Here is a 22,907-nt window from a genome sequence, read left to right on the forward strand (position 1 = left end):
GGGATTCCCATGTTCCCTTTCATGAACAGGTAGGTAGAAATCCCACCTAAGCTTCCGGTCACACTTTATACTAGTTTGCTGATGGGTTTTTTGTTGCTGTTTTGTTGCTGGGTTTTGTTTATTTTTTTGTTGTTGTTGTTAAGTACCACAAATTAAGCTCAACTTGTTGAGAAAAGTTATGCAAAGGAATGCAAGAACGTTTGCATACAGGAAATAGGAAGAAGTCAAAAGAGCTAAACAAAACACTGCTTTTCTTAAGAATCACTTTAAATATTGGGTGTTGGGAAGAGATCTCTGTTTTTCTCCTCAGTATTCTTTTTTAATGGATGCCATGCTTCTAAATTACCATATTTAATAGGTCCAACAGATTGTTCCTCCTCACTGCTGCTACTATCTAACAGAGGTTTTCTCCAGTACTTTGGTCTCCATTTCCTTTTATCTTTCCATGTTGTAAATGGAGGTGCTGTAAACAAGCAAAGCAGTAGAAATTACTTTTTACTTTTCATACTCAAGATTAAAATATCTTTACCAATGAGTATTTCAGATAAAAACATTCCACCAAAGCAATACAAACGTATAACTTTTAATCGTATGCACCTGTGGTTCTTGAGTGCTTAAGTCATATTTTCAAGTTGGAAAAAACTAAAACTAAAAAAGTAATAAAACAAAAACTATCATATTATGGCCTTAAAACAAGTTCCATTCTTGAATCTATCACAAGTATAATTAAATAAACAAACTGACACACAACAGAGAGTATTCTTGGTTGAAAAGTCATAAAGTACCTATGTTATATAAAAACAAACTTATTTTACTTAATTTATCAAGAAAGTTACTTACTATGACCTTTACTTTCGTTGACATTGCTGGCCAGAAGAACAGCCATTTGATCTACTGACATACGGTCTCTGTTTATACCAAAAAGTTTTTCAACGTATTTTTCTGAAACAAGAACATTCATGTCTTAGGTAGGTAAACAAACGAAAATGGATAGGTAATACCAGCAATTTAGCACAATCTATGATTAATGAAATATGACTGCTTCAAGAGGTATGCTAATTTAACACATGTGAAGAAGTAGAGAGGGCAAGATTTCATCCCAAATTCTGCCCCTATCTGTAGAAGCACAGAAATCTTTTATTTTTGAGTGAAACATTCCACAAACCACTACTATGGTAAACCACTACTGAGGACTGAATTGGACAAGCGGAGAAGTATCTTACACATTGCATTACATGAGAAGTACTTGCCCTCAGAGCTTTTAATGGAAACTATTACACTTAGAAATAAATCTTCAAATACAAAAGTAAGCAAGAGATTCTTAAAAACCTGTGGCAGTGCTGATTTCCTCATCAGTGCTTTTCTCCGAACAGCCAATCAGTTCTAAATTGTAAGACAAAATATCCTGAAACAGCTGCTTTCGGCTAAGAGTGCAATCTTTCATGTGCTGCCTAAAATAAACAGAAAAGCAATTAAAATGTTTATCATAGCAATAATTTAATAAGGTCCATAATTAGAAAGTTGTTACTAGTACACGCAAGGGTGAGGCATAAAGAAAATGATATCCATGTTTAATAATACAGTCTGTTTTGAAATTTCCCTTACATGTTTCTCTGGGCCTTCTGTGAACCGAAGTACACATCAGTAACTTAATCCTAGTCTTCATTATTTGCTCATTAGAATAAGATTCTACACACTTGCTTTGCACTAATAGAGGAACAGAGTATTTAAAACTTTTCAGTTCAAATAGGTTCGTTATAACGATTAACACATCACTTTGCATTTAAAGGATCTGAAATATGATTCGATGATAATAGCTGTGGGCTGATCCAAAGAAGCTTTTTTACTGCAAAAAGGGAAAAGTGCTGAAGTACATTCCTACAGTACTTTTCCAGTTTTCAAATTGAATTTACTCATGGCCAATAGATATCCAGTTGTTCTTCTACCAACTTCTTACACTGTGCAGTGTAATGCTGTTTAACAAAGTATTTTTAATATGATTTAACACCAAGCTTCAAAGAAACAGAATAACTTAGCCAGTATTTCACCAAAGAAACAGAATTCCTCTGTTACAATGGTATTTCCCTATATAATCATATAATATTTGCTACGTGCTTTATGTCCATTTGCGGCATGATACATTTCTACAGTGCTTAACGCTATCCATCACCACCTGAAGATACATGATGGTCTAATGTCACGCCAAAGCTCTAGGTAAGAAGAGCCCTATCTGCATTACAAGACAAAGGGTAAAATATTCTCTAACAGTCTACACTGCTTTTTTTTATAACAAAAACTTGTATCTAAAAAGTCTTCTTTCTTCATGGTTGAGACACAAGATTTTAAATTATTTTTACTACCAACCAGGTATTTGCAATAAGGTATTTTAAAGTAACTTTCTTTTCTAAACCTTGTCCTTAAAATCATAAATTCAGACCTTCTGAAGAAATGAACACCTTGCCTATTTTGGTCTTAAATCAGACGTCCACGAATCAAATTAAAGAGAACTCACCACTGACAGTCATCATCATTACATGTGCCTGTTAAATCAAAACGGCAGAAACACTGTTTTGGCTCAATCATATTGCTATAGGTTACTGAACTGAGGTACAGTTTTTCCTTGGTTCGAAAATACGGACTAAACCTAAAACGAAATAATGAATTATTGTGACTAAGCATACAAACTACGACAGCAATTTTATTAAAGAAAACATTTTGAAAAAAATAAGCAGTTACTTTTTTAGTACTGAATGTCAGTATGTCCAAAACCCTACTACCAACCAAAAACATCACTGACCTATAGTATAAGAGGTAGGTGGAAAACAGATGGAGAGAGAGGGAACGAAACAGTATTTCTACACAGATTCTGCTCTAATATTCTCTTCTTCTCCGCTACATGGATAATTTCAATCATTAAGTTCCCCAGCTAGAGAAAACTGCTTCAGGAGGGTCAAGTTTCTCATACAGTTCGTCTTTCCATACATGTGTTGGTTATCAATGAAAAGCAGAGTAGACTACTTTAAAAACACGTACATACGGAAGTTAAGCAGCTGTTAAGTGTCTCCGTACCTGTAGGATTTAAATACTAGAAGAGGACTATGATATGGCCCAAATGGAAATGGTTTTGTTTCCGTCTGTTTATTTTGCAATGTAACAAAATCCATATCCACTGAAATTTCCTACAAAACAGAAAAAAAGATATATAGCAATTGCAGTATGACCTAATAAAAGCCACATTCATATTTAAAGTCCTTACCTGACCACATAAGAGATCTTCCTTAGGTGCTACAAAGGCAGTACTTTTCACTAACAGTTCTTGCAAACTGTCAGCTTTAGCATAAAGTCTTTTCAGTTCATCAATATTCAACCCAAGGAAAAGCTCAGGCTCCTCTGCTGCCTTTTTAGAAAGTTTGTTTATAGGTTCTTGTTTTGGAGTGTCCATGTGTTTAAGATTTGGCTTAGTGTAAGAACTAGATTCTCTGAAAGATCTCCTTCGTTCTCGGTTTGAATTAGACAGCACCTCATCATCAAAGTAGTTTTCTTCACTGTCCAAAGACAATTTATCCTGTGTAAGATCATGAAGTGATGGCTGAGGTAATGCAAATTCAGCTTCCTCCTCTGCCTGAGGTGCAATATCGGGTTGTTCCTTGGTTTGAAGTGCACGGGCCTCTTTCAATTTCTGAATCTTCAGAGCATACTCATACTCTAGTTGCTGCAGTCGTTTTTTCTCTAGTGCAATCAGTTCTGCTGAATGCTTTTTTGGACTTGATGCAGGGGAGTTCTCCAATTTCAACATTTTGCTTGGCTGAAAAGAAAAAATCCCTTTATTTCATTTTCACATTTACTGATGTATTGACAAGAGGCAAATTAAACACGGGCAAGTTATTTAACTCAAGAGTTTATAAAAATATTTTTAAACTCTTTCCAAGAGAATGTCAAAAAACAGCAGGAAAACCCACCAAAGTTTCCTATGAATCAACTGGCATATATGCAGGTTTTTCAATACAGATTACCCTACACTGTGTGAAGGGCTTCAATAGAAGTTCTAATCATATTTAAAAGCTGAACTACAAGACAAGTATCCACAGGAAAAATAAAACCAAGAAAAATTTGCCGAAGTAGATAGTCAAGTATATAGGCCTGGTTCTTCCATAATTTGTAAAGTAACAAAATCCCACTTCAGTGCCTTTCGTAGATAGCTTAATGAGATAATTAATGCCTATAGACAGTAATTTCCATTCTTCAGACAGAAAGATAACAGAATCTGTACCTTAATGACATTCCTCTGGCAAATATATGTAGGCTATGAACAAATTTTTTTTTAATGCTTTTTTCTCTACTGAATTCCCAAAAACAGAAGAAACAAATTAGAAAGATTCCTCCAGTGCTTTTGAAATCTTCTGCTGTTTTTCCTGAAATCCCATCTGAAAGAGGTTTCCTAATCAAAATTGCTACCGCTTTTCAAGAATAACATTGTTTAAGAGCATTGTTTAACAGCAGACTTACTCCAAGATGTTCCTGCTCCAGTTTTCGTTTCCCAATTTCCTTACTTGCTACTGCTTTTGCTCGAGCAAGCTCCTCCCCATATTTTAATGCCAGAGCTTTTTTGACTGTTACTCGTTGTTGAACTTTATGAATCTGGAAAAAAAATAATAATATGCAAGTTTTCAGATATTATCAGATAACTGAATACAGTTAGAAAATATATGGGAGTGAATTAATCATTCCTCCAAAGCAAGTCTACTGTCTCCAAACAATCAAGCTTCCTACTCCAAGTTTTCTAGTTACAATTAACAGAAATTCAGAATTTACTTGTTCCTGAAGCTTCTTGAGAAACATCTTATTAGCGTTCAAGATCTTCTCTGTTGCCTGTAGCTGTTCAGCCAGTTTGTTAATTTTATTTTCAGCAATTCGAACATTCTCTCTCTTCTTGGCTTCTTGTTGCAACAAATGTTTCAAGACAGATTCATCCTTCATCAACAGAAGTCTAGAGAAAGACAAGACACGTAACAATTATTTTCCAGGGAAATCTCTCAGAGATATCACTGGACAATAGGAGTAATCAAAGATTACGGTTTGGACGGATGAAGTAAGTAAAGGAAGGGGGATGAACATGTTTCAATATACATCTGAACACAAGTCAGTTTCTTCACCAGTCTACACATCATAAAGTAACAAATGAAAGCAGAAAAGTAGGATGCAAAGTACCTATATCTTTGCCACAGCAAATCGTAAGGGTGAGAAGCATGGAAGAGACATGCTAAAAGAGAAAAGGTGTACAGGAAAAGCTTCAAACAGCACACCTAATCTGCAGGAAATACTTATTCATTTATATCAAGCATATCCCATTGAAACATGCTATCATCCAAGTGCACTGAGCAGTGAAAAACATACTCATTTTTCCCTATTTCAGAGTTATTAAGAAGAACAGATAAAGTTCTAGTCACTGAATGTAAGAACAGCTGAAAACTGTCACTGTGAACAAACCTATTTACAAGTTACCAAACACCACACTTGCCCTTCGACATAGTTCCTTTTGCACAGCAACAGAATTCAAGGCTTAACAATTCAAGACAACAAATAACCCACAAATGCTTGCTGTACTTAAGTGACTACACATTAATAAACACATCTTTAAAGCTTTCACAGTTCTAACCAAACGAGGTAGGGCATGCGACAGTGGAAGAGACTCACTTGTTTTTCTTCAGCTTTGCTTCTGCTTCTGTAACTTGTTTTGTTGCTACCGCTATTCTCCCAATCCCATCAACTTCACCATCAGAATTGGCAGGGGATGAACTGTTCTTCAGTGGATCAGATTTAATTAAACGTTGCTTCTCACGACTAAAACAGACATTAAAAGCAAAGATTTTCAGTAGCTTCAACATTAATTCCTAATTGCTCTAAAATCTTCAAAATAAAAAGCAGCAGTGCAAGAATTCAAGTTGAAAGAAAGAACATTCCACAACTCCAAACATCTACTACAAGTCAGATAGCATCTAAGACTCCTACAATTGCCCCATCAAAGACTGATGGTGGGAAGACTGCAGGTAATAGTAAGGTCTTCAAACTTCTTTTTTTTTTCCTAATCACAAACACACATTACCAAAGACCTACAAAGAATGTACATTTTACTTGAACAACAATCAAACTCATTTGTACCTAGCAATCTCTTCCTTTAGAAGTCTGTATTCTATCTTCTTATCTTCTGGTAGAGCCTCTGGAGTTCTCATTGGATCATTTTCTTTTTCCGATTTTGGAGGGGCTTTGATTCTTGAAGCCTTTTATAAAGAAAACTTAAAGTCAGTACTTCTCACACAAGTTTAAAATACAGCTATTAACTGTTTTTCAGCACAAACTTAAAGCTGTTCAAGCTTAATGAGACTTTTAACTAAGCGTTTATTCTACCGTTAATTAAACATGCATTCAATTAGAACTGAAAAAATGAAATCAAAATATTACAAGTTGTAACTGCATGATGCTATCTTAATTAAAGATTTTAGTTAGCTTATGCAAATTACAATTTGATGGTCCAAACAGAAGTAATCTATCTACTCTTGCCCCTTTCTGATGTAATCCAATTATTTCTTGATTCAACTCCAGAAGTTTAAGCTCTGTAAACAAAGCAAAACAATTACAAAATAAACCTATTAAATATGGATAGTTTACCTCTACATTTCTCCTTGCTTCTTTTATCATGGATTCTAGTCCTCCAAATACACTGTTTGTTGAGTTAGATGGCTCTCCATCAGACTCACTGTCATCTGAATCATTTAATGTAACCACAACAGACTTGTGTTTTGGAAGCTGTAGGGAAGAAAAATCTTATATGAAAGAGAAAAAACTACAAAGAGATACCTGAACACATATTTACTAGAAAAGAAAAAGGAAGTTAAAATCCATTCTTATTATGGCACAAGATGGCACTAATTCCACGCTCAATGAAAAAAACTTAAGAATTTGTGCATCTCCCCAGCATCTATCCTTGATATTGTAACATGAAAGGTACATCAACATTTTCAACCTACTCTCAAGTATCTATAGCGTATTTGTGGCTTCATGGTCATAATACATGAATTGCAAATGTCTCACTCCTAATAATTTCCTAAATTATTTCAATTTCAAGAATTATCGGCCACTTACAAGCAATTTTTGTGAATAAACTGAAGTGTAACAGGGAGTCTACCCTAGAAATGCTGTAAGCAGACATTCAAGACCAGGACTCTGTCACACACTTGCAATACCTCCTGTTCCACCCACAGTTACTACAGTCAGCTGACCTCACAGTGAGCTGCTCAGGAAGTTAAACTGGCAGAATACAACTGTACAGACAGAACACAGGCTTCAAGATTAATCACTTTTTGACAGCATTACTAATTGAATCAGCACAAAGAATGATGTAGAAACAAGGAGATTAAATTAGCTTCAGATGTTCTGAAGCTGCAGCTGGAAAAGAAGAAACTTCATGTTTCCAGGACTTACTTTCCCATCTCCCAGCATAGGTCAAGTGAATTATACACAGATTTAAGTTTAGCCTTTACATTAACACAAGATATGTCCAAAGTTCCACACGCCTTTTAAAGCACACATCAAAAAAGTCCTCCACTTCTAAGGGGAAAATAAAGTCCTTTCTTTCTGATATACTCCTCCTGGTCAATTCTCATCGTAAGGATCATATCCAGTACTTCGGAATGTACTATAGCTGCAGTATCTACACCACCACAGCACAGTAGTACGATTCCAATTTTCAGTGATGCAGGAGAACAGAACAAAGCACTTGTTCGCCCCTCTGAATAATTCTCTGGCTGCAGTTCCATGGAAATTCAACTTGATCAAACTGGGCATCCCACCCTTCACCACATCTTCAAGTGCCCAATATATCACTTCCCCATCACTGGCTTTTTGGAATTCACAAACCAAAGCTGCCAAAATGGTTTTGGCACAGTAGTGCAGCATAAACTGTCCCTAAATCTCCTCTTCATTTTTCTTCTAGGGAAAAGTTGACAGTGGGGAGGGTCAAAGTCAGTTTTTTTCCAGGTGTTACAACAATGCCTTTCATCACCACAACTTACATGAAACATTTATTACATTACTAAAACTGCCTGACAGCTCCCCAGTGACATGCTCTCCCTCATTTTTGCAACTTCAGTTAAGCACCCCTCACTTGTGATATAACACAGGGCAACAGAATAAATGGTTGTTTAAGGGTTTTTTGCTTCATTGCAGGTTTAGTATTTAAACATGGATAAGAACACAAAAACAAGCAAGGGTAAAATGATTGTAGAAACAACAATTACACTACTTACGTCTAGAATTTAGAAGATTGAAAAGATGAATACAAACCAAAAAATACATCCAATTCGAGCTAAAGAACACAATTTTCTTACAGAAAAGCAACTATGCATTAAAATATCCAACAATGGAACATTCAGGTCTCTACCACTGAAAGCTCTCTTCCATTATGGAATCAAGGGACCAGGTGATCATGCAGTCTATACTTAATGAGCAAGAAAGCTGCTGGTATACTGCAGCTAAATTTGTTGGGGAGGTAATAGGCTCACAGATAACATGTTCCTCCAAATTTAGTAAAAAAGAAAATACAAAGACATCAAACACTGATAGAATCATACCGCTCATTACAGCACCTGCATGTGAAAGAGTACAAGAAGCCAAGTTTTCTAAGATGTGTTTTTAAAGGAATTGCTAACTAGACACTTCTGTTCACTGCCAAAAATAGAACAGCATATTACTTAGGCTTCAATTTGGCACAGCAGAGGCAAACATTTTTTGCTTCCAGCTGTTTGCAGACACCACAAATCAAATGCTAACTGAAGCTGGACATACTATTCAAATGAAGTTCAAGTTACAGAGTACGACTGGAGCTAACATAATGAAGTCTGCTGCTGTTGAAAGAGGAAAACACTCTCTTCTCCACCTTACACCCCCACTCAAGACATGCCACCTGCCACCAGTTTTGTGCTGATCCTCACATAGTTCAGTGAAAAGAAAAAAAACACACTACCCAACCGCACCACCACATCCGCAGAAGAAAATGTTCTTTTCATCCCCTACAAAGCTTAGTTTTCTAACTCCTGTAGAAAGTTAAATAAGGAACAGGAATGATGCTCCAGGTCACAGTTCACAAGAAGAGAGATACCATCTGACCAGAAGAAAGAAAAGACCACCTTTTGAGGGGAAAGAGCAACTGAGGGTTCACTCTGGCTCAGCTACCACCGAAGAGCACACTGTTTCAGTCTATGCTAATCTGAAAAAGGAATTAACTGAACTACATCTAGAGTCTTAGAAATTCAAGCTTCATAAATCTGAAATTTACACAGCTTTAGCAGAGATCAGCTATACCTACACTAGCAACAGGCACAGATCTGCAGATCACTTCTTAAAGTGAACTGACACTAGCCTGGTTCCATGTAATAAACACTGCAGCTAGACTTCACTAGCACACTCTCTAAACTTACTAGTTTGGTTTAACAGAAAGGAACACCATTTCTACAGTAAACAGAGAAACGCTTTTTTTAGTTCAGATGAGTATGGGTGCATTTTGATGCTCCCTCAAGCTGTCAAATTCTTAATTCAGCAACAAACTATTTCTAGAAGAGCACATGGATTACAGTTACTAATGATTCAAATGTTTAAATGAAGCTCTGCTGTTCTGTGCTGTATCATTAGTAAAAGAAAAACTCATCTATTTGCTGTTCACCCAAACCGAATTCAACTCCAATTTGCAGTTCAGTTAAGAGAAAGCACCAATATTTCCTTACTGTAATCACTGCTCGTGGAGGCCTTGGTACTCTAACGAACTTTGTGTTTTGTACCCGTGGCTGAGATACAGTATTAATACTGACAGCAGACAGATTGCTTCTTGGCACAGATTGCAAATTATCTGGAACAGGAGGGGAAGGAGGACCACTGTTACTTGAAGTTTCCTAACAAAACAAAATAAAAATAGTCATAAAAATAGGCATTACACGTAAGTATTTTACAAGACATAAATGTAAGCATGAATTATACTGCCTAGATTATAATTTCAAGTTTCAAGACGTGCATGAAATGGACCATCCAACTACATTACATAAAGCTTGTAATACTGCAATAATGCCAAAATGGCATGACATCTAAAACAATCCCCATCTTCAAAACCATAAACCTTGCTTCTCAAAAAAAGACCACACACCAAACACGTTATCAATTGAAAGTTGCGGGCCTCTCCCAACTCCTCTCACTGTAAGTCTGAAATGAAGTTAAGCAATAAACAGTTTTGCAGAAAATTCCCATTTCCTCCAACATATTCAAGTTCTTGGTACCCAAGAATTTCATAATCTCTTCATAAACAGCAAGCTGCAAGGCGCGCTTCAAAGGGTATCCCTGGAGTTGATTTTACTTCGGTTTCTTTTGGGGTAACAGAAATTGATTTTTAAAAGAAATCAGAAAAGCAGCCTTTATTCCCCAGCAGATTACACTTAAGTTTTGGTCAAGATTGCCACCTAGAGGTCTACATTTAAAAACCAATGGAGTACCTCAGATCGGAAAGCTCGTTTGTTAGCTAGAGACTTGAGTAATTCTTCTCTTAAGAGCATCTCCTCTTCTTCTTCCTCATCTGCAAACGGAGGTTTTGGTGGCTGTTCAGGTTCTTCGGGCGGAAGAGGTGGAAGGGGTGGGGGTGGCTCAAGAGAAACACAAGAAATACCCTCCATATAAAGTTGGCTCATAGATGGTAGAGGCTGAGAGAAAAATGAAAATAAGGGTTAGAGACTTTTGAAGCTTACTATTTCTTTATGGTTATTTCGCAGAGGTTATGCTATCTAAATTATTTCATGGTTTAAAATTAATTTAAACTGCAGTGGATTTAGACTAATGTCAAAGGCTGTAGCTAAACACTTGTAATAACCCCATAAAAGATGGAAACAAGTCACATCTGGAAGATGAAAGTAGTGCAGACATACAACTATAAATATTTATATATTTATAAATGAAAATTCAGAGCCAGAGATAGTCTAGCCACAGAAATACAGCTGATTTGACAGGTTATGCCAATGGATTGCATCAAACTGCTTAAAAGACATTCCCCAAATGGTTTTACAAGTTCATCTTGGCAACAAAATCACAGGCTTCTTCACTCAAAACAGTTCAGAGGCCATCAGAACAGGGAAAAGCAAGGGTCTACTTTCCTGTTGCTTTCCCAAGAAGAACAAAAATCACTCACTGAAGAGAAGTGGTGGGCAAAGGATTCCATTTTCATGGGTACTCTGTGATACAAAGACTGATAGCAACAGTCAAAAGACACAGAGTGTGAAAGGACTGTGATGAGCTACAGTTTTTTTTTTCCCCCCTAGGTAACAAACTTATTTGCCTGATGCTAAGAAACCACGTAGCGCCACTAAACAATCAAGAGGAAGATTTTATTCAGTACAGAAAACTTCAATTGAACAGAAACTTTATCATTCAAAAAGAAGCTGAGAAAGTTCCTTTTTTTAAAAAAAAGAAACTGTAGGAGTATCAGATAATCAAATGAAATCATCAAATAATTCAGGATTAAATGCATGTTTGATAAAACTCTAGCATTATAAATAAGAGAAAATCAGAATTAGTATCTTCAGAAACACATTCCTTTCAAGGTTACTTACTGGAATTGGAGGTGGCAGTGGCAAGGAAATTGGTGGTATTGTTGGAGGTGGATAATATCCTACTGGACACTCAAAGTAAGGAGGCTGTGCTGGAGAGGAAGCTGTAACAAAAAGAAACAACTGAGTGTAAGAAATACTAAATTCATGCTTTTACTAAAACAGATTTAATGCTGCAACAGCACATTATTTCTTTTAAAATAATCAGGACTTTGTATGCCAGCATGAAATGCAGACAACGCATTTAATTCCTAAACACACACAAAAAAAATTACATATGAAATGCAAGTATTCTCAAACAGTACTGAGGTAATCACTCAGTATGATTTATCCCTCATATTTTATTTAATATGTCCGAATCTGCATTCTTAAGCTACGTATCCCAGTAGAGCGACTCCTGACACTCTATCACAGAACAAATTAGGACAGAGGCAGGCAAAACATATAGTTCACACTGAATTCTGAAACGCAACATTAAAGTTTGAGATGCTTCATCAAGGAATGAGTCACGTAGCCTGTAAGTCTGAAGCAAAAGCAGAGCACTGCTTTAACAAATTAACGTATAACGCAGACTAACAAGAACAGGAAAAAAAGGGAAAATAAAGAACGGAAGATGAAAAGCAGAAGAAGAAAAATGATCAATTAAGTATTTTGATTAATGGAGCTCTTGCAACACTACACTTTTTTCAGCATTCTCATATTGAAAAAGGAAGCCTGAATAACTTAAAAGCACCTCAGAGTCATGAAATATTTTAGGTTGGAAGAGATCCCTGAAGTAATTTGCCCTAACAGCGGTGTTCAACACTATGCTAAAGTTTGCTAAGTGATGTGCCCAATCAAGTTCCAAGTATCTTTGAAGGACTAAGTTCTCCTATTTCCAGGCAACCAGTTTCAGTATTCAGTTGTTCTCTCTTTGAGAACATTCGCCCTTCTATCTAAAATTTCTTTTGTCACAATTTAAGCATTTTCCCTTTGTCCCTCTGTTGCTCAGTCCACAGAAGAGCTGAGTTTTATGAAGAAGATAGAGCCAGGCTCTATCTTCTTTATAATTACCCACTAGGTAGTTGAAGACAGCAGTAAAGACCTTCCTCAGCCTTCTTAAAGAAAACTCAGCTCTTCTGGTCCCTTCTCATAAATTGTATGCTTCAGTCTCCAATAAACTTTGAGGTCCTCTACTAGACTCACTCCAATACATCATTATCTTTTATGTAGTTGAAAACTAAAAACAAATAGTCTCCTAAGTTCTTAAGAGAGGGGAATAAGAACTTCCCTCAATCCTGACCACTCCATCCAGCCATTGTAGCCTCAGTGCTCAAACCCAGGCTGCAGCTTGCCTTTATCACCCAAGGATGTACTGCTGACTCGTATTTCACTTCACATCCATGGTGACGCCAGGCCCTTTTCTGCAAAGCCGCTATTTATCCAGTCAACACCCATGGGCATCTGCTCTCTACACAACTGCTTTGGAATGTAGAAAAAAATAGATTTCACAGTATTGTCGTAAGAACAGTATAACCTTGAAGACCTTCAAATGATCACCACAGCAGAGATGGAAAGGAAATAAGAGTCAGTATTAGCATGTTAGTAAATGCCTTTTTTTTTTTTTAAATGTAAGCTAGTACTCTATGTCATATTCCAAAATAACTGTTCATTTCCTACCTTTTAACTATTTTTTTAATCAATCATCTTATAAATAACTGGAAGTAAGTCTTACCTGGAGAGTTAGTTTCACTATCTGTATCCATAGCAACTTCATCGTAATTATCATACTGATATATGCCTCCTGCGCTATCTGTAGACTGTTTATCCAAAGACCATCTCAAGTCTGTATCCGAAGACTGAAAGCAACAAGAAGAGTATTTTATTTAACTGTTCTTATGTTATTATTTTAGAGCAAGCCTACTCACAGAGAATTTTAGAGACAGGCCCTTATAACAGCCTTCTAATTACATTATAAATACAATTTACTCAGCTTACTCAAAAAAAACAAACTGAATACTGACTTTCAATCAAATCTATCGCAGGCATTGACATTAAAGCTGATTTTAAACAGTTTTTAAAAGAGGGTTCTTAAGAGTTTGAGGGGAAAGGAGGAAAGCTTATGAAGCTTACACAGAAGCAATTTTTAAGTATTTATCAAGTCATTTATCTGGTAAACTGTCATGGTTAGATGTTTCTTAAACACTGGAAGGGAAATAAATTCTTGATCCTTTGTTAAATATGCCATAGTAATTAACAAGGCCATTTAAACTACTTTTATTAGAAAAAACTCAAAACTGTACATGGATCATCTTCACTAAGGCAAAACGTGTGCGGTTAGTTGAAACACTTTCTAGTTGTTCTAAGACTGATGTTTCAGGACGTGAATCCGTTACTTGTCCCGCATGAGATACATATCACACTAGAACATGCCAAGAGACTTAAATTCAACTAATAAATCAGAGTACTAATTAATATTCAGAAATTAAGACACAGAACAGGTAAATGTTACTTCGTAGGACTCCTCAGTTTGTGTCTTTCAGAGGCATACTGTACACATTTTGGTATCTTTTAGTATGTTTAGTGTTTAAACACTTCAAGTCTCCATTTCCCCATCATTTCATGGGACTCTTGTATAACATGAATTCAAACAGGGAGTCACAAATCCCCTAGCTGTAGTTCCATTTCGCATTAGAGCATCAGTAGCACTAACCATTCAGTACACATGCAGTTGCTGTAAGCAGCTTCTGTGATGAAAGAACTGACACTGAACAAACACTGACTTTTTTTTTCCTCTACAATGTACCTATGATTTAAAGGCAGAATGTGAACGATTTAAGTGCCTTTTACAAGTTGCAAGACGAGAGGAAAAAAAATTCTACAAGCGCAGCATGACCACCAATGCAGTAACTCTAGTCCTTCAGAAGGTTGACAACTCTGTCATCCTGTAATGAGGTTTGAAGTAATAATTTTTGTGGGGGAGTATTTAGTACCTTCATAGATTAAAAAAATACTACAAAGAAATTAAACCTTGGATGACATTTTGAAAGCAGTAGGTCACTGAGGTTGTAGACAAAAAAAATTCAAAATGTGGAGATGAAAATGCAAACTAAGCAAAGGAAGTCAAAAAAAGTTTGGCTGAAAATCTTTATGAGGCAAATTAATGATAAAATATTTTCGTATGTACAATTTATACAAATCGGATCTTACTAAAACTGAAGAGAATATCTATCTAAGAAGGGATTAAAGCTTTGCAACCACTGAAATACAGGGGCTTCTCCAAAAATAATGCCTCCTATTTTATTCTGCTGGACCACATCGTCAGTGGTGCATACTGGTGGTATGGCAGTAGAGGCTGAATCTTCCTACCAATATCCGATTACACTTTGTTGCCATGCAACAGATAGCAGCAGAGGGGCAGTCTGACACAATATCATCTGACATCGAAGTGCATATGAAGCAAAGGGGCATCATCAAATTCCTCCATGCAGAAAAAAATGGCACCCACTGACATTCATTGCCACTTGCTGAACATTTATGGTGACTGAACAGTGAGTTAGAGGACAATGAGGCAGTGGGTGGTGCGTTTCAGCAATGGCAACAGTGGGGCATCTCTGCTGATGCAGATTGTGATGGATGTGGCAAACGCTTATGGTCATGACCATGTTGAGAAAGTGCTTTGTAGTCGAGAATTTGCTCTATCAAACAGTGTTATTGTGGTCTTTGAATCTGTTGTGGTTTCCATGGAAAGAAAGAGGAGGCATTGCTTTCAGAGTGACCTATGTACTACGAGTTTTAAGGGGATAAGGAAGTGTCAGTGAGGGTGAAATCAGGAGGAGCATAAAGACAGGAATCAGTCATGAATTGCAACATACCACCACACACAACACTACAAATTCATTACCCTGCTTCTTGATCTCCTTTTTCCTCCAACTAGCTTCATAAACCGATTGTACTGCTCTTCTTGATTTGAGAGGTCCCTAATTTTTCTGATTTCTTCTTCTCTCTTTCTCCTCTCCTCCTCCTCTTCTTGTTTCCTCTGGTCTTCCTCTTTCTGACGCCTATCTTGTTCCTTTTGTTGCTGTATCTTCTTCGATGTCTTTGTCTGTTGTTTCCTCAAAGTTTGCTTGCCTTTAAGTAAAAAGATATGTGATTAACTCTACTTTAACTAAATAGTTTCCCAAATCCTAGAATCTTCAGGAGCTTTTAGAAGATGAAGACTGTTCCAGAAGGATTAATGGCTCATCACCCACTGTTTCACACAACATACTACGTCTGTTTTCAGAGCACCTGTCATAGTTTCTCATTTCAGTAACATTAACTTATTACCTGTAGAACTTGTTTTTTTTGTTGAATGTGCTTTTGCACTAGCTTTGACCTTCTGTGTCACAGTTTTGGTTTTTGTTAATTTTTCCTTGCTTTCCTTCATCACCTGTTGCTCTTTTTGTTGCCATTTTTTACTAGCAGACTGAAGTGCAAGAAGCCTAAGCTGTAGTTCAGACATCTCCTCCTCCTCATCAAGCAGTTTCTTGAGGAAAAAAAAAAAAAGATGAGACAAAGTCAAGAAGTGTTACTTAAGTCATTTAGTAAGCAAATCTTTTTTGAAAGTCTTTTAAAAGCCTGTCCCTGTGTTTTTTTCATCAGAAGATTAAAATACTGCTCTAAAGGTAAAAAGCTGTTCCTGTAGAATGAACTGCTTCTATCAATGAAACGATTCTGGACTACAGTTTGCAAAAAAGCACAGGAAACACTGTAAAGCAATTATACCTTGTTTACAGGGGACTATTTTCTTACCTTTTCAGATGTTGCATCTGAACTGCTAGGCTTCCTCGTTGATGTTTGTTCTTTATCTTCTGCACCTTTCAAAGGAAAATGGTTTTGAGCAAGTTGTTTCTCATGAAACAACAGAACTATATCAGCATTATATACAGAAATTAATCTATACAAATATTTTATAAATATCATCAGTACACTGCATAAAACAGAATTGGAATTTTAAGTATATGAGCACATTAAAAACATTAATGGTGTATCTGATGAAATTTGTATCATGAAGATGGTATAAACCTAAGGCAAGATTTGAATTTTTTTTAATAACCCTCTGGCTGATATGTACTTCCCCAGGAAGCAGAGCAGAACAGATCACAAAACAAGAAGAGAATAAGGCTTCTTGCCATTCATTTAAGCCACCATCTTGTATCAGTTACTGTTCTGAGCATCTCAGATTCCACTGGCAGTTATTTTGAGTAACGGGTCAGTTGCTTGCATAATTAAATAAAGGCTCAAAGGTGCAGTAAGATCTCGATTCATTTCACACTGAAGAAAAAATTATCCTATGAAAATGAACAGCAAATAGTAATGCTTTCCCAATAAATATTAGTATATTGACAAATTAATTTGTTAGACTGCCCAAAAGCCATGAATCTGTTTATTATATATTTGTTTTACATATATCACACACATTGCTATATCATTTAATGAACGTAACTGATCCTGATTAACATGATCAATAATATAATTATATATATAAAATCAATAGTATATTTAACATTGCTATGTATAATTATAATAGAAAATATATACTGTGAAGAGAAGCTTTGCAGTCCTTTCCTGTATTAGCCTTTCTTCAGAGAGATTCTTGTTTTTTTTATGAAAAGTCACAAAGAGGTTGTTTAACCAAGACCTTATACCTAAATAAAAATGGTGCATAGGAAATGCTTGCACATGTATGCATTTTCTTTTATAGCACACATACGTGAAGGAGAAAAATAATTATTTAATGCCCATCTGCATTCTAAAAAATCCCAAGAAGTTATTACATTAAACAAAGTTCCTAGCCACTCAGTCCACACGATGGAAATGAGGAGATGCAGATAAGGACATGGGATGTAAACTAGAAGAGGAAGACACAGGCAGAACAGATCAATGAGCAGCAAGAGAGCAGGCAATACCGCCATAAAGCCTCTATCAGCGCAGTGAAGTTGAACCTACAGATATTTCATTCCAGAACACATAAGCTTTACTCAGTTTTAAGACAAATTCTTCAACTCTATCAGGTCTAGACATCCAGGAAACCAGTGTTAAATAAACTGGATATGAAAAATGAACGTTACTGATGTCTTAATATATGCATAATAAAGTAGCATACACTTTCTTGATACCCATTAATTTGCAATAATTAAAATCCAGATTTTTCCTACTTTGGAAATCTGTATTACGTTGCCATAAAGGTCTCTGTCTTGCATCGTCTGTCTGCTTTCAGATCATCTTTATCACACATTTGATTGAGTGGTTTGCAAAAATCCAGATGTTCTTAGTATGCATATTACAGTACCTATTCCCCCTGTCATATGATCAGGTATTTTCATTCTCAGTGCTTCTGAACTTTGAAATTAGATTTCCTTGCAGACTTCTGCTTTTGAAATAGGTCTTTTATTCCTCCTTGCAACATTTTCCTGCAAGCTACTGTTTTCTTACAGTCAAAATCTCTTGTTTCTGCTCCTCCACGCCTCCCATTAAAAATTACATTCTTTCTTAAAGAATATCAGAATTTTTATTTAAATAATGGGAAAGACACAAGGGGAGAAATACCTAGAATGGCATGGCTTATCTAGTAATTCCCAGTTTTCTCTAGCTCTGGTTTTTTTTTTTTTTTAATCAGTCTCTCTCTTCTCAATTCTTATACCGAAGTTACACATGAATGAATCATTCTGACTTTCAGTGTTTTAGTCCTACCTTCCTTCATGTTCCTACAAATTACTCACTGGTATCCTTACTCCATTCATTTACTAATTTGTCTCTTCCCACTCAAATTGATAGTTTATGCACGCTGACAAATTAGCTACCATAAGATGACAAGTGACATCCATTAGCACATCCTCCAACACAGTAAACATCATGTAGCAGAACTAGATGGAGGCTCAGATTAGGAAATTTAAGCTAACTACCTTAGTTTGCTACACTTAAAAGTAAGTTCAAGGACTTTTACCAGAGATCTGGATCTGTCAAAAAAAAAAACAGAACAACACACCACAACCATGCTTCTAAACAGTTTCAATGAATTACATAAAAGAGGAAGGCAATAGAGTAAGTCCTACTGTACTTACAGTATCACTTAAAACTAACACTTTAATTGAAACTAGTATTTTATTCAGTACAATACTTTCAAAAACTTAATAAAAGTGATAAATTAAGGCACTCAAGAAGAACGACAACAAAACAGAAGAGCTACAACTTGACAGGTATTTACCTTGGGAGGATTCTGTGACTTCAGATTTCTGCGACGACTGCTTTGTTCCTTCTTTGACTTTTTTTAACCTGCTCCTCTCAGCTGGAGTAGGCAGTTTTTGTCTGAGAGGTTTCAGTTCAAATGCCTGAAAGGCTATAACCGGATTTTTCTCCTCAGGAGAAACTTCTTTTATAGCATCTGTTTTAATACTGTCATTTTCTACAGTTATTTGGTCCTCAGTGTCCGCTGTTTTATTATCATCTTGTTGTTCATTTTCTTCCCTGTTGCTCAGAGCCAATCTTTCATCTTTATTAATGTATTCAAGCTCCAGCTGTATCTGCTTGTACTTCAGGAGCAGATCCTCAAAACTTTCTTCCACAGAGTTTTCACTTTTAGAAGAATAGTTCTGTTTTCTAGATGGAGACCTTCCAAAAGCTTTGGCTGAATTACTGGTTAAGGAATCTAAGACAAGAACATGTATAACCTTAACATAGCAAAGATATGACCAATGACAAACAGAACTTAAATTCTGATTTAGTTTCATCTTAAGGATAGCTTGAAAAATATCATCTATAAATAACAGCAGCATGTAAAAGACGTGTCATTGTTAGATATGGACAGCTTAAATAAACACTTTTCTCATATCATCAACTTAAAATAATTTCATAAAATTCCTGGGAAGCCTTCTCTATCTTGGGACAACTGCTGTAATGCTGAGAGGTTCATATTACAAAGAGTAAGTTGAACTACTAGAGCTCCTAACTCTAGTCCTGTCTGCCCAGCTGATTATCTGAAAAAGACAGGTTAAAGTCATTCTCACTGCTCTTATCTGTTCATAAAACACTAACATCTAGCCTCTGCATAACTAAAGTCCACAGAAACCGTAGCTTAACAAGTGAGGTAAGGCATCACATAACCAACAGCTGTGGGGAAGAAAAAACATTGGCTGAAGACTTGCAATCAGAACACTCGAGAACAGGAAGAGAGAATTTGGAACTATTAATTAGTTAGAAAACATTGTCAAGAAAATTTGTATCCGTTGGGCATAGGTAGTCAAGTTGCTCAAGGCAGGCAATGGAAACAATCTTAGTGAGGCTCCCATCATGAAAACTTGCTCTGCACACAGCTGCCTTTCATAACATACCCCAAGCTGGACAAGACCCATAAGGATCACTGAGTTCAACTCCTGTTTCTCCTACCCTGAAAAGCTTTCTCTTAAAGTTAAAAGCTGAACCATCTAGTAAAATAATTACTCCCCAGGAAAAAAATATATAGGCTACTGAGTCAGGTTCTGCTCATTCAACTTACAGTATCAGCACTCTGTGATAACAACTGACTCAAGTTATGTGAAATGCTTTTTCATCAACACGGTGTCAGTAATTGGAGGAAAACTAAAAGCTAAAGTAGGTAACATCTGAATGCAGAAATCCTGACTACAGAAGAAAGCAACTTTGTCTTCAGCCCACAGGACATATCAACTACTTGGATATTTCACTACACTTCAAGTCCAAAGATTCTTAGTATTTATCCTCCATAAACAAATCTGTATAACAAAACATTTCCTGCTCTAACAATGCTCTCAAGTGTCAGCACAAAAGCAAGATAAACTACATTAAATCCACATGGCAATCAAAAGTTGGAGGAGTTTCATAAATATATTAGAAATACATCCAAAATGCAAGAGCTTTGTGAAAAACAGCCACAAATTATGTAAGAATTCTATCTGTCAAACTCACTTTCAACCCATTTCTACTTCTAAAAAAACATCTTGTAATTTCATGAGTCACAGGAAAATCTGAAGCTGATTAAGCTATTTAGCATAATTTATAAGAATACCTAAAAATTATTTGATAATTTCCATATTGAAAGTTTCTGGAGACATCTGGAGTTGGGTAACACAAGACAAAGTTCTGAAATGTTTTTTTAAGCTTGGATTAATGAAGCTGCTAGAGCTTCCAAACAAAAAGGTATTCGTAAGAAATGCGGTGTTTGTTGTGGTTTTGGGGTTTTAGCTGTGATAGTTAATTTTCTCCATAGTCACTGGTGTTGTGTTTATTTTGGATTTAGGATGAAATTAGCGGTGATAACACATGGATGTTTTTGTTGCTGCTGAGCAGTGCTTACACAGAGACAAGGACACTCCAGCTTCTCAAGCTGTCCTGCCAGCAAGGAGCTGGGAGAGGATAGAACCTAGGTCATCTGCCCTACACTGGCCAAAAGGATGCTCTGTGCTACCTGGCATTGTGCTCAGCAGTAAAACTGGGGGCAACCAGCCTGGGTTATGGGAGAGCTACTGCTGCTTCAGGACTAGCTAGGCATCAGCTGGTGGCAAGCAATCACGTTTTGCATCACTTCCTTTTCTATTCTTTTTCCTCTCCTGTTTCTGTCAGCTTATTAAACCGTCTTTACCTCAACCCACAAGCTTTTGCCTTTTTACCTCTCTTGATTCTCTCCCTCATCCCACTGGGTCACATTCCACTCGACAACAGCAAGCTGCAGTGCGGTCCTTAGCTGTCTGCTAGGTTAAACCACAACACTGTTTTGCAGATGTAGGTTTGTTGTTTTTCATATATAGCTCTTGCACTAGATATAGAGTGCAAGAGTAGGTAGTGCCATTGAGGCAGATAGGAATGCATTACATCAATAGTTCTTCAGTCAACACTGGAAAGCCTTCAAACTACAACCAAAAAGAGACCAACTGATGAGAAGAAAAACGTGAAAAGGGAAGAGGTCAGAACACAACAGTAAACTAAGTCACACTATGGCCCTATGTTTCAGACCCAGAACTCCACAAATCTCTACATAAGAATTTCTGCAGAAGGCTCATTCAACACCTCATTGTTAATGTCGCTAGGAATTAAAAAGATAAACCTATGAAATGCTAATATCCAAAGAAAAATAATTGTTTAACTGCAACTGATTTAATCCTATTCATTTACACTTAAGCTCCTACAGAGTGCACACAAAGTAACAGTTACATGGGTAAAGAAAAGAAGCCATTGTTTGTTAGGAGACCTTTGCATTTCTCACTTGCTCTGTGAAATTCCAAATATCACCCATGCAATGAACCTCCTTGTAGCAGTTCATGTGACGGTTTCTTCTGAAGTCACTTGCTAATTGCACCCCTGTATACTGTAATGCCAACTCTTTTAGATAGCAAAGACATGAAAAATACAGAATTTGTATTTTAGAAAGAAAATTGTGGGCCTTCCTTAATTAATCCATTACAATCAAATGTGACCTATTAAGGGGCAACAGCATTAGAAAATCATCGATAATGCTTAAACAGAAGAGTGCATCTTACGTATGAGCAATAAGACTTCGTCATTTGCTCATTTTTGGTTTGAAAACTGAATTATCAGCTTCCGAATGGTCTCTTAAAGCATCCAAGGAGACTGTATCTGTATCAAGCACTGTAAGGTCAGCTGAGAACTACCAATACATTTGCCCTGCAAATTACACATTACACAGAAAGTAACCATTTTCTGGTACTTTGAGCAAGACTGCAAATGAAGAGCTATAGCATCTATTTTCAGCACTGGGACTGTCTAACTACACAACCTTGGACAAATCACATCTTCATTCCCTGCCGCCAAGATAAAAAACGATCCCTGAATGAAGAGTTATGAAGACTTCAGGAACACTCTAACATCACCAGACAAGATTAAGAACAGCTCTTCAATCAGTAATTTACATATTCCCTCCGCATTCAAAAAAAACCTGCTGACACAGATACATAATCTTGGCTCTAAAGTAGCACAGGGATCCAGTGAGCAGCTTTCAGAGCCTTAAGACCTAGCACAAGTAGAAAAAAAAAATCCCTGTTCTTGGGGACAAGCAGCACAGCCAAGAAACAAGTCACATCCTTCAACTATAGCTACACAGCAGACAACGAAGTAGTGTAAGATTCTGAAAAATACCTTTTAACCACTATTTCTTTTGCTTAAGTTTTGTTAGGTTCTTGTTTTTTTTTTTTAATTTGTCTGTGTTCTCAGGCAACTATGTGGCTGTATCAAGTCTCAGTGACATGCTGTCCCGCAGAGTTACAGTTGGCATCAATTTTG

At 36.5% G+C, this 22,907-nt stretch overlaps 1 protein-coding gene across 1 annotated transcript in view; it reads right to left on the bottom strand.

Annotated features, from left to right (window-relative positions):
- Window positions 1-22,907, bottom strand: part of ZFC3H1 (zinc finger C3H1-type containing) — a 38,736-nt gene that overhangs the window by 14,422 nt on the left and 1,407 nt on the right. Inside the window, exons 2-20 of the mRNA XM_021385181.1 lie at window positions 18,865-19,284; window positions 16,410-16,474; window positions 15,945-16,143; window positions 15,520-15,746; window positions 13,351-13,474; window positions 11,640-11,740; window positions 10,533-10,736; window positions 9,777-9,941; window positions 6,667-6,804; window positions 6,160-6,278; window positions 5,695-5,841; window positions 4,813-4,987; window positions 4,507-4,638; window positions 3,257-3,805; window positions 3,070-3,179; window positions 2,513-2,644; window positions 1,330-1,451; window positions 841-942; window positions 347-463 (exon numbers count right to left, since the gene is read on the bottom strand). Coding sequence (XP_021240856.1) covers window positions 347-463; window positions 841-942; window positions 1,330-1,451; window positions 2,513-2,644; window positions 3,070-3,179; window positions 3,257-3,805; window positions 4,507-4,638; window positions 4,813-4,987; window positions 5,695-5,841; window positions 6,160-6,278; window positions 6,667-6,804; window positions 9,777-9,941; window positions 10,533-10,736; window positions 11,640-11,740; window positions 13,351-13,474; window positions 15,520-15,746; window positions 15,945-16,143; window positions 16,410-16,474; window positions 18,865-19,284 — 3,348 coding nt within the window. The remainder of the gene's footprint in view (window positions 1-346; window positions 464-840; window positions 943-1,329; window positions 1,452-2,512; window positions 2,645-3,069; window positions 3,180-3,256; window positions 3,806-4,506; window positions 4,639-4,812; window positions 4,988-5,694; window positions 5,842-6,159; window positions 6,279-6,666; window positions 6,805-9,776; window positions 9,942-10,532; window positions 10,737-11,639; window positions 11,741-13,350; window positions 13,475-15,519; window positions 15,747-15,944; window positions 16,144-16,409; window positions 16,475-18,864; window positions 19,285-22,907) is intronic.

Source organism: Numida meleagris, chromosome 1, assembly GCF_002078875.1.
Source record: "Numida meleagris isolate 19003 breed g44 Domestic line chromosome 1, NumMel1.0, whole genome shotgun sequence".
NCBI lineage: Eukaryota > Metazoa > Chordata > Aves > Galliformes > Numididae > Numida > Numida meleagris.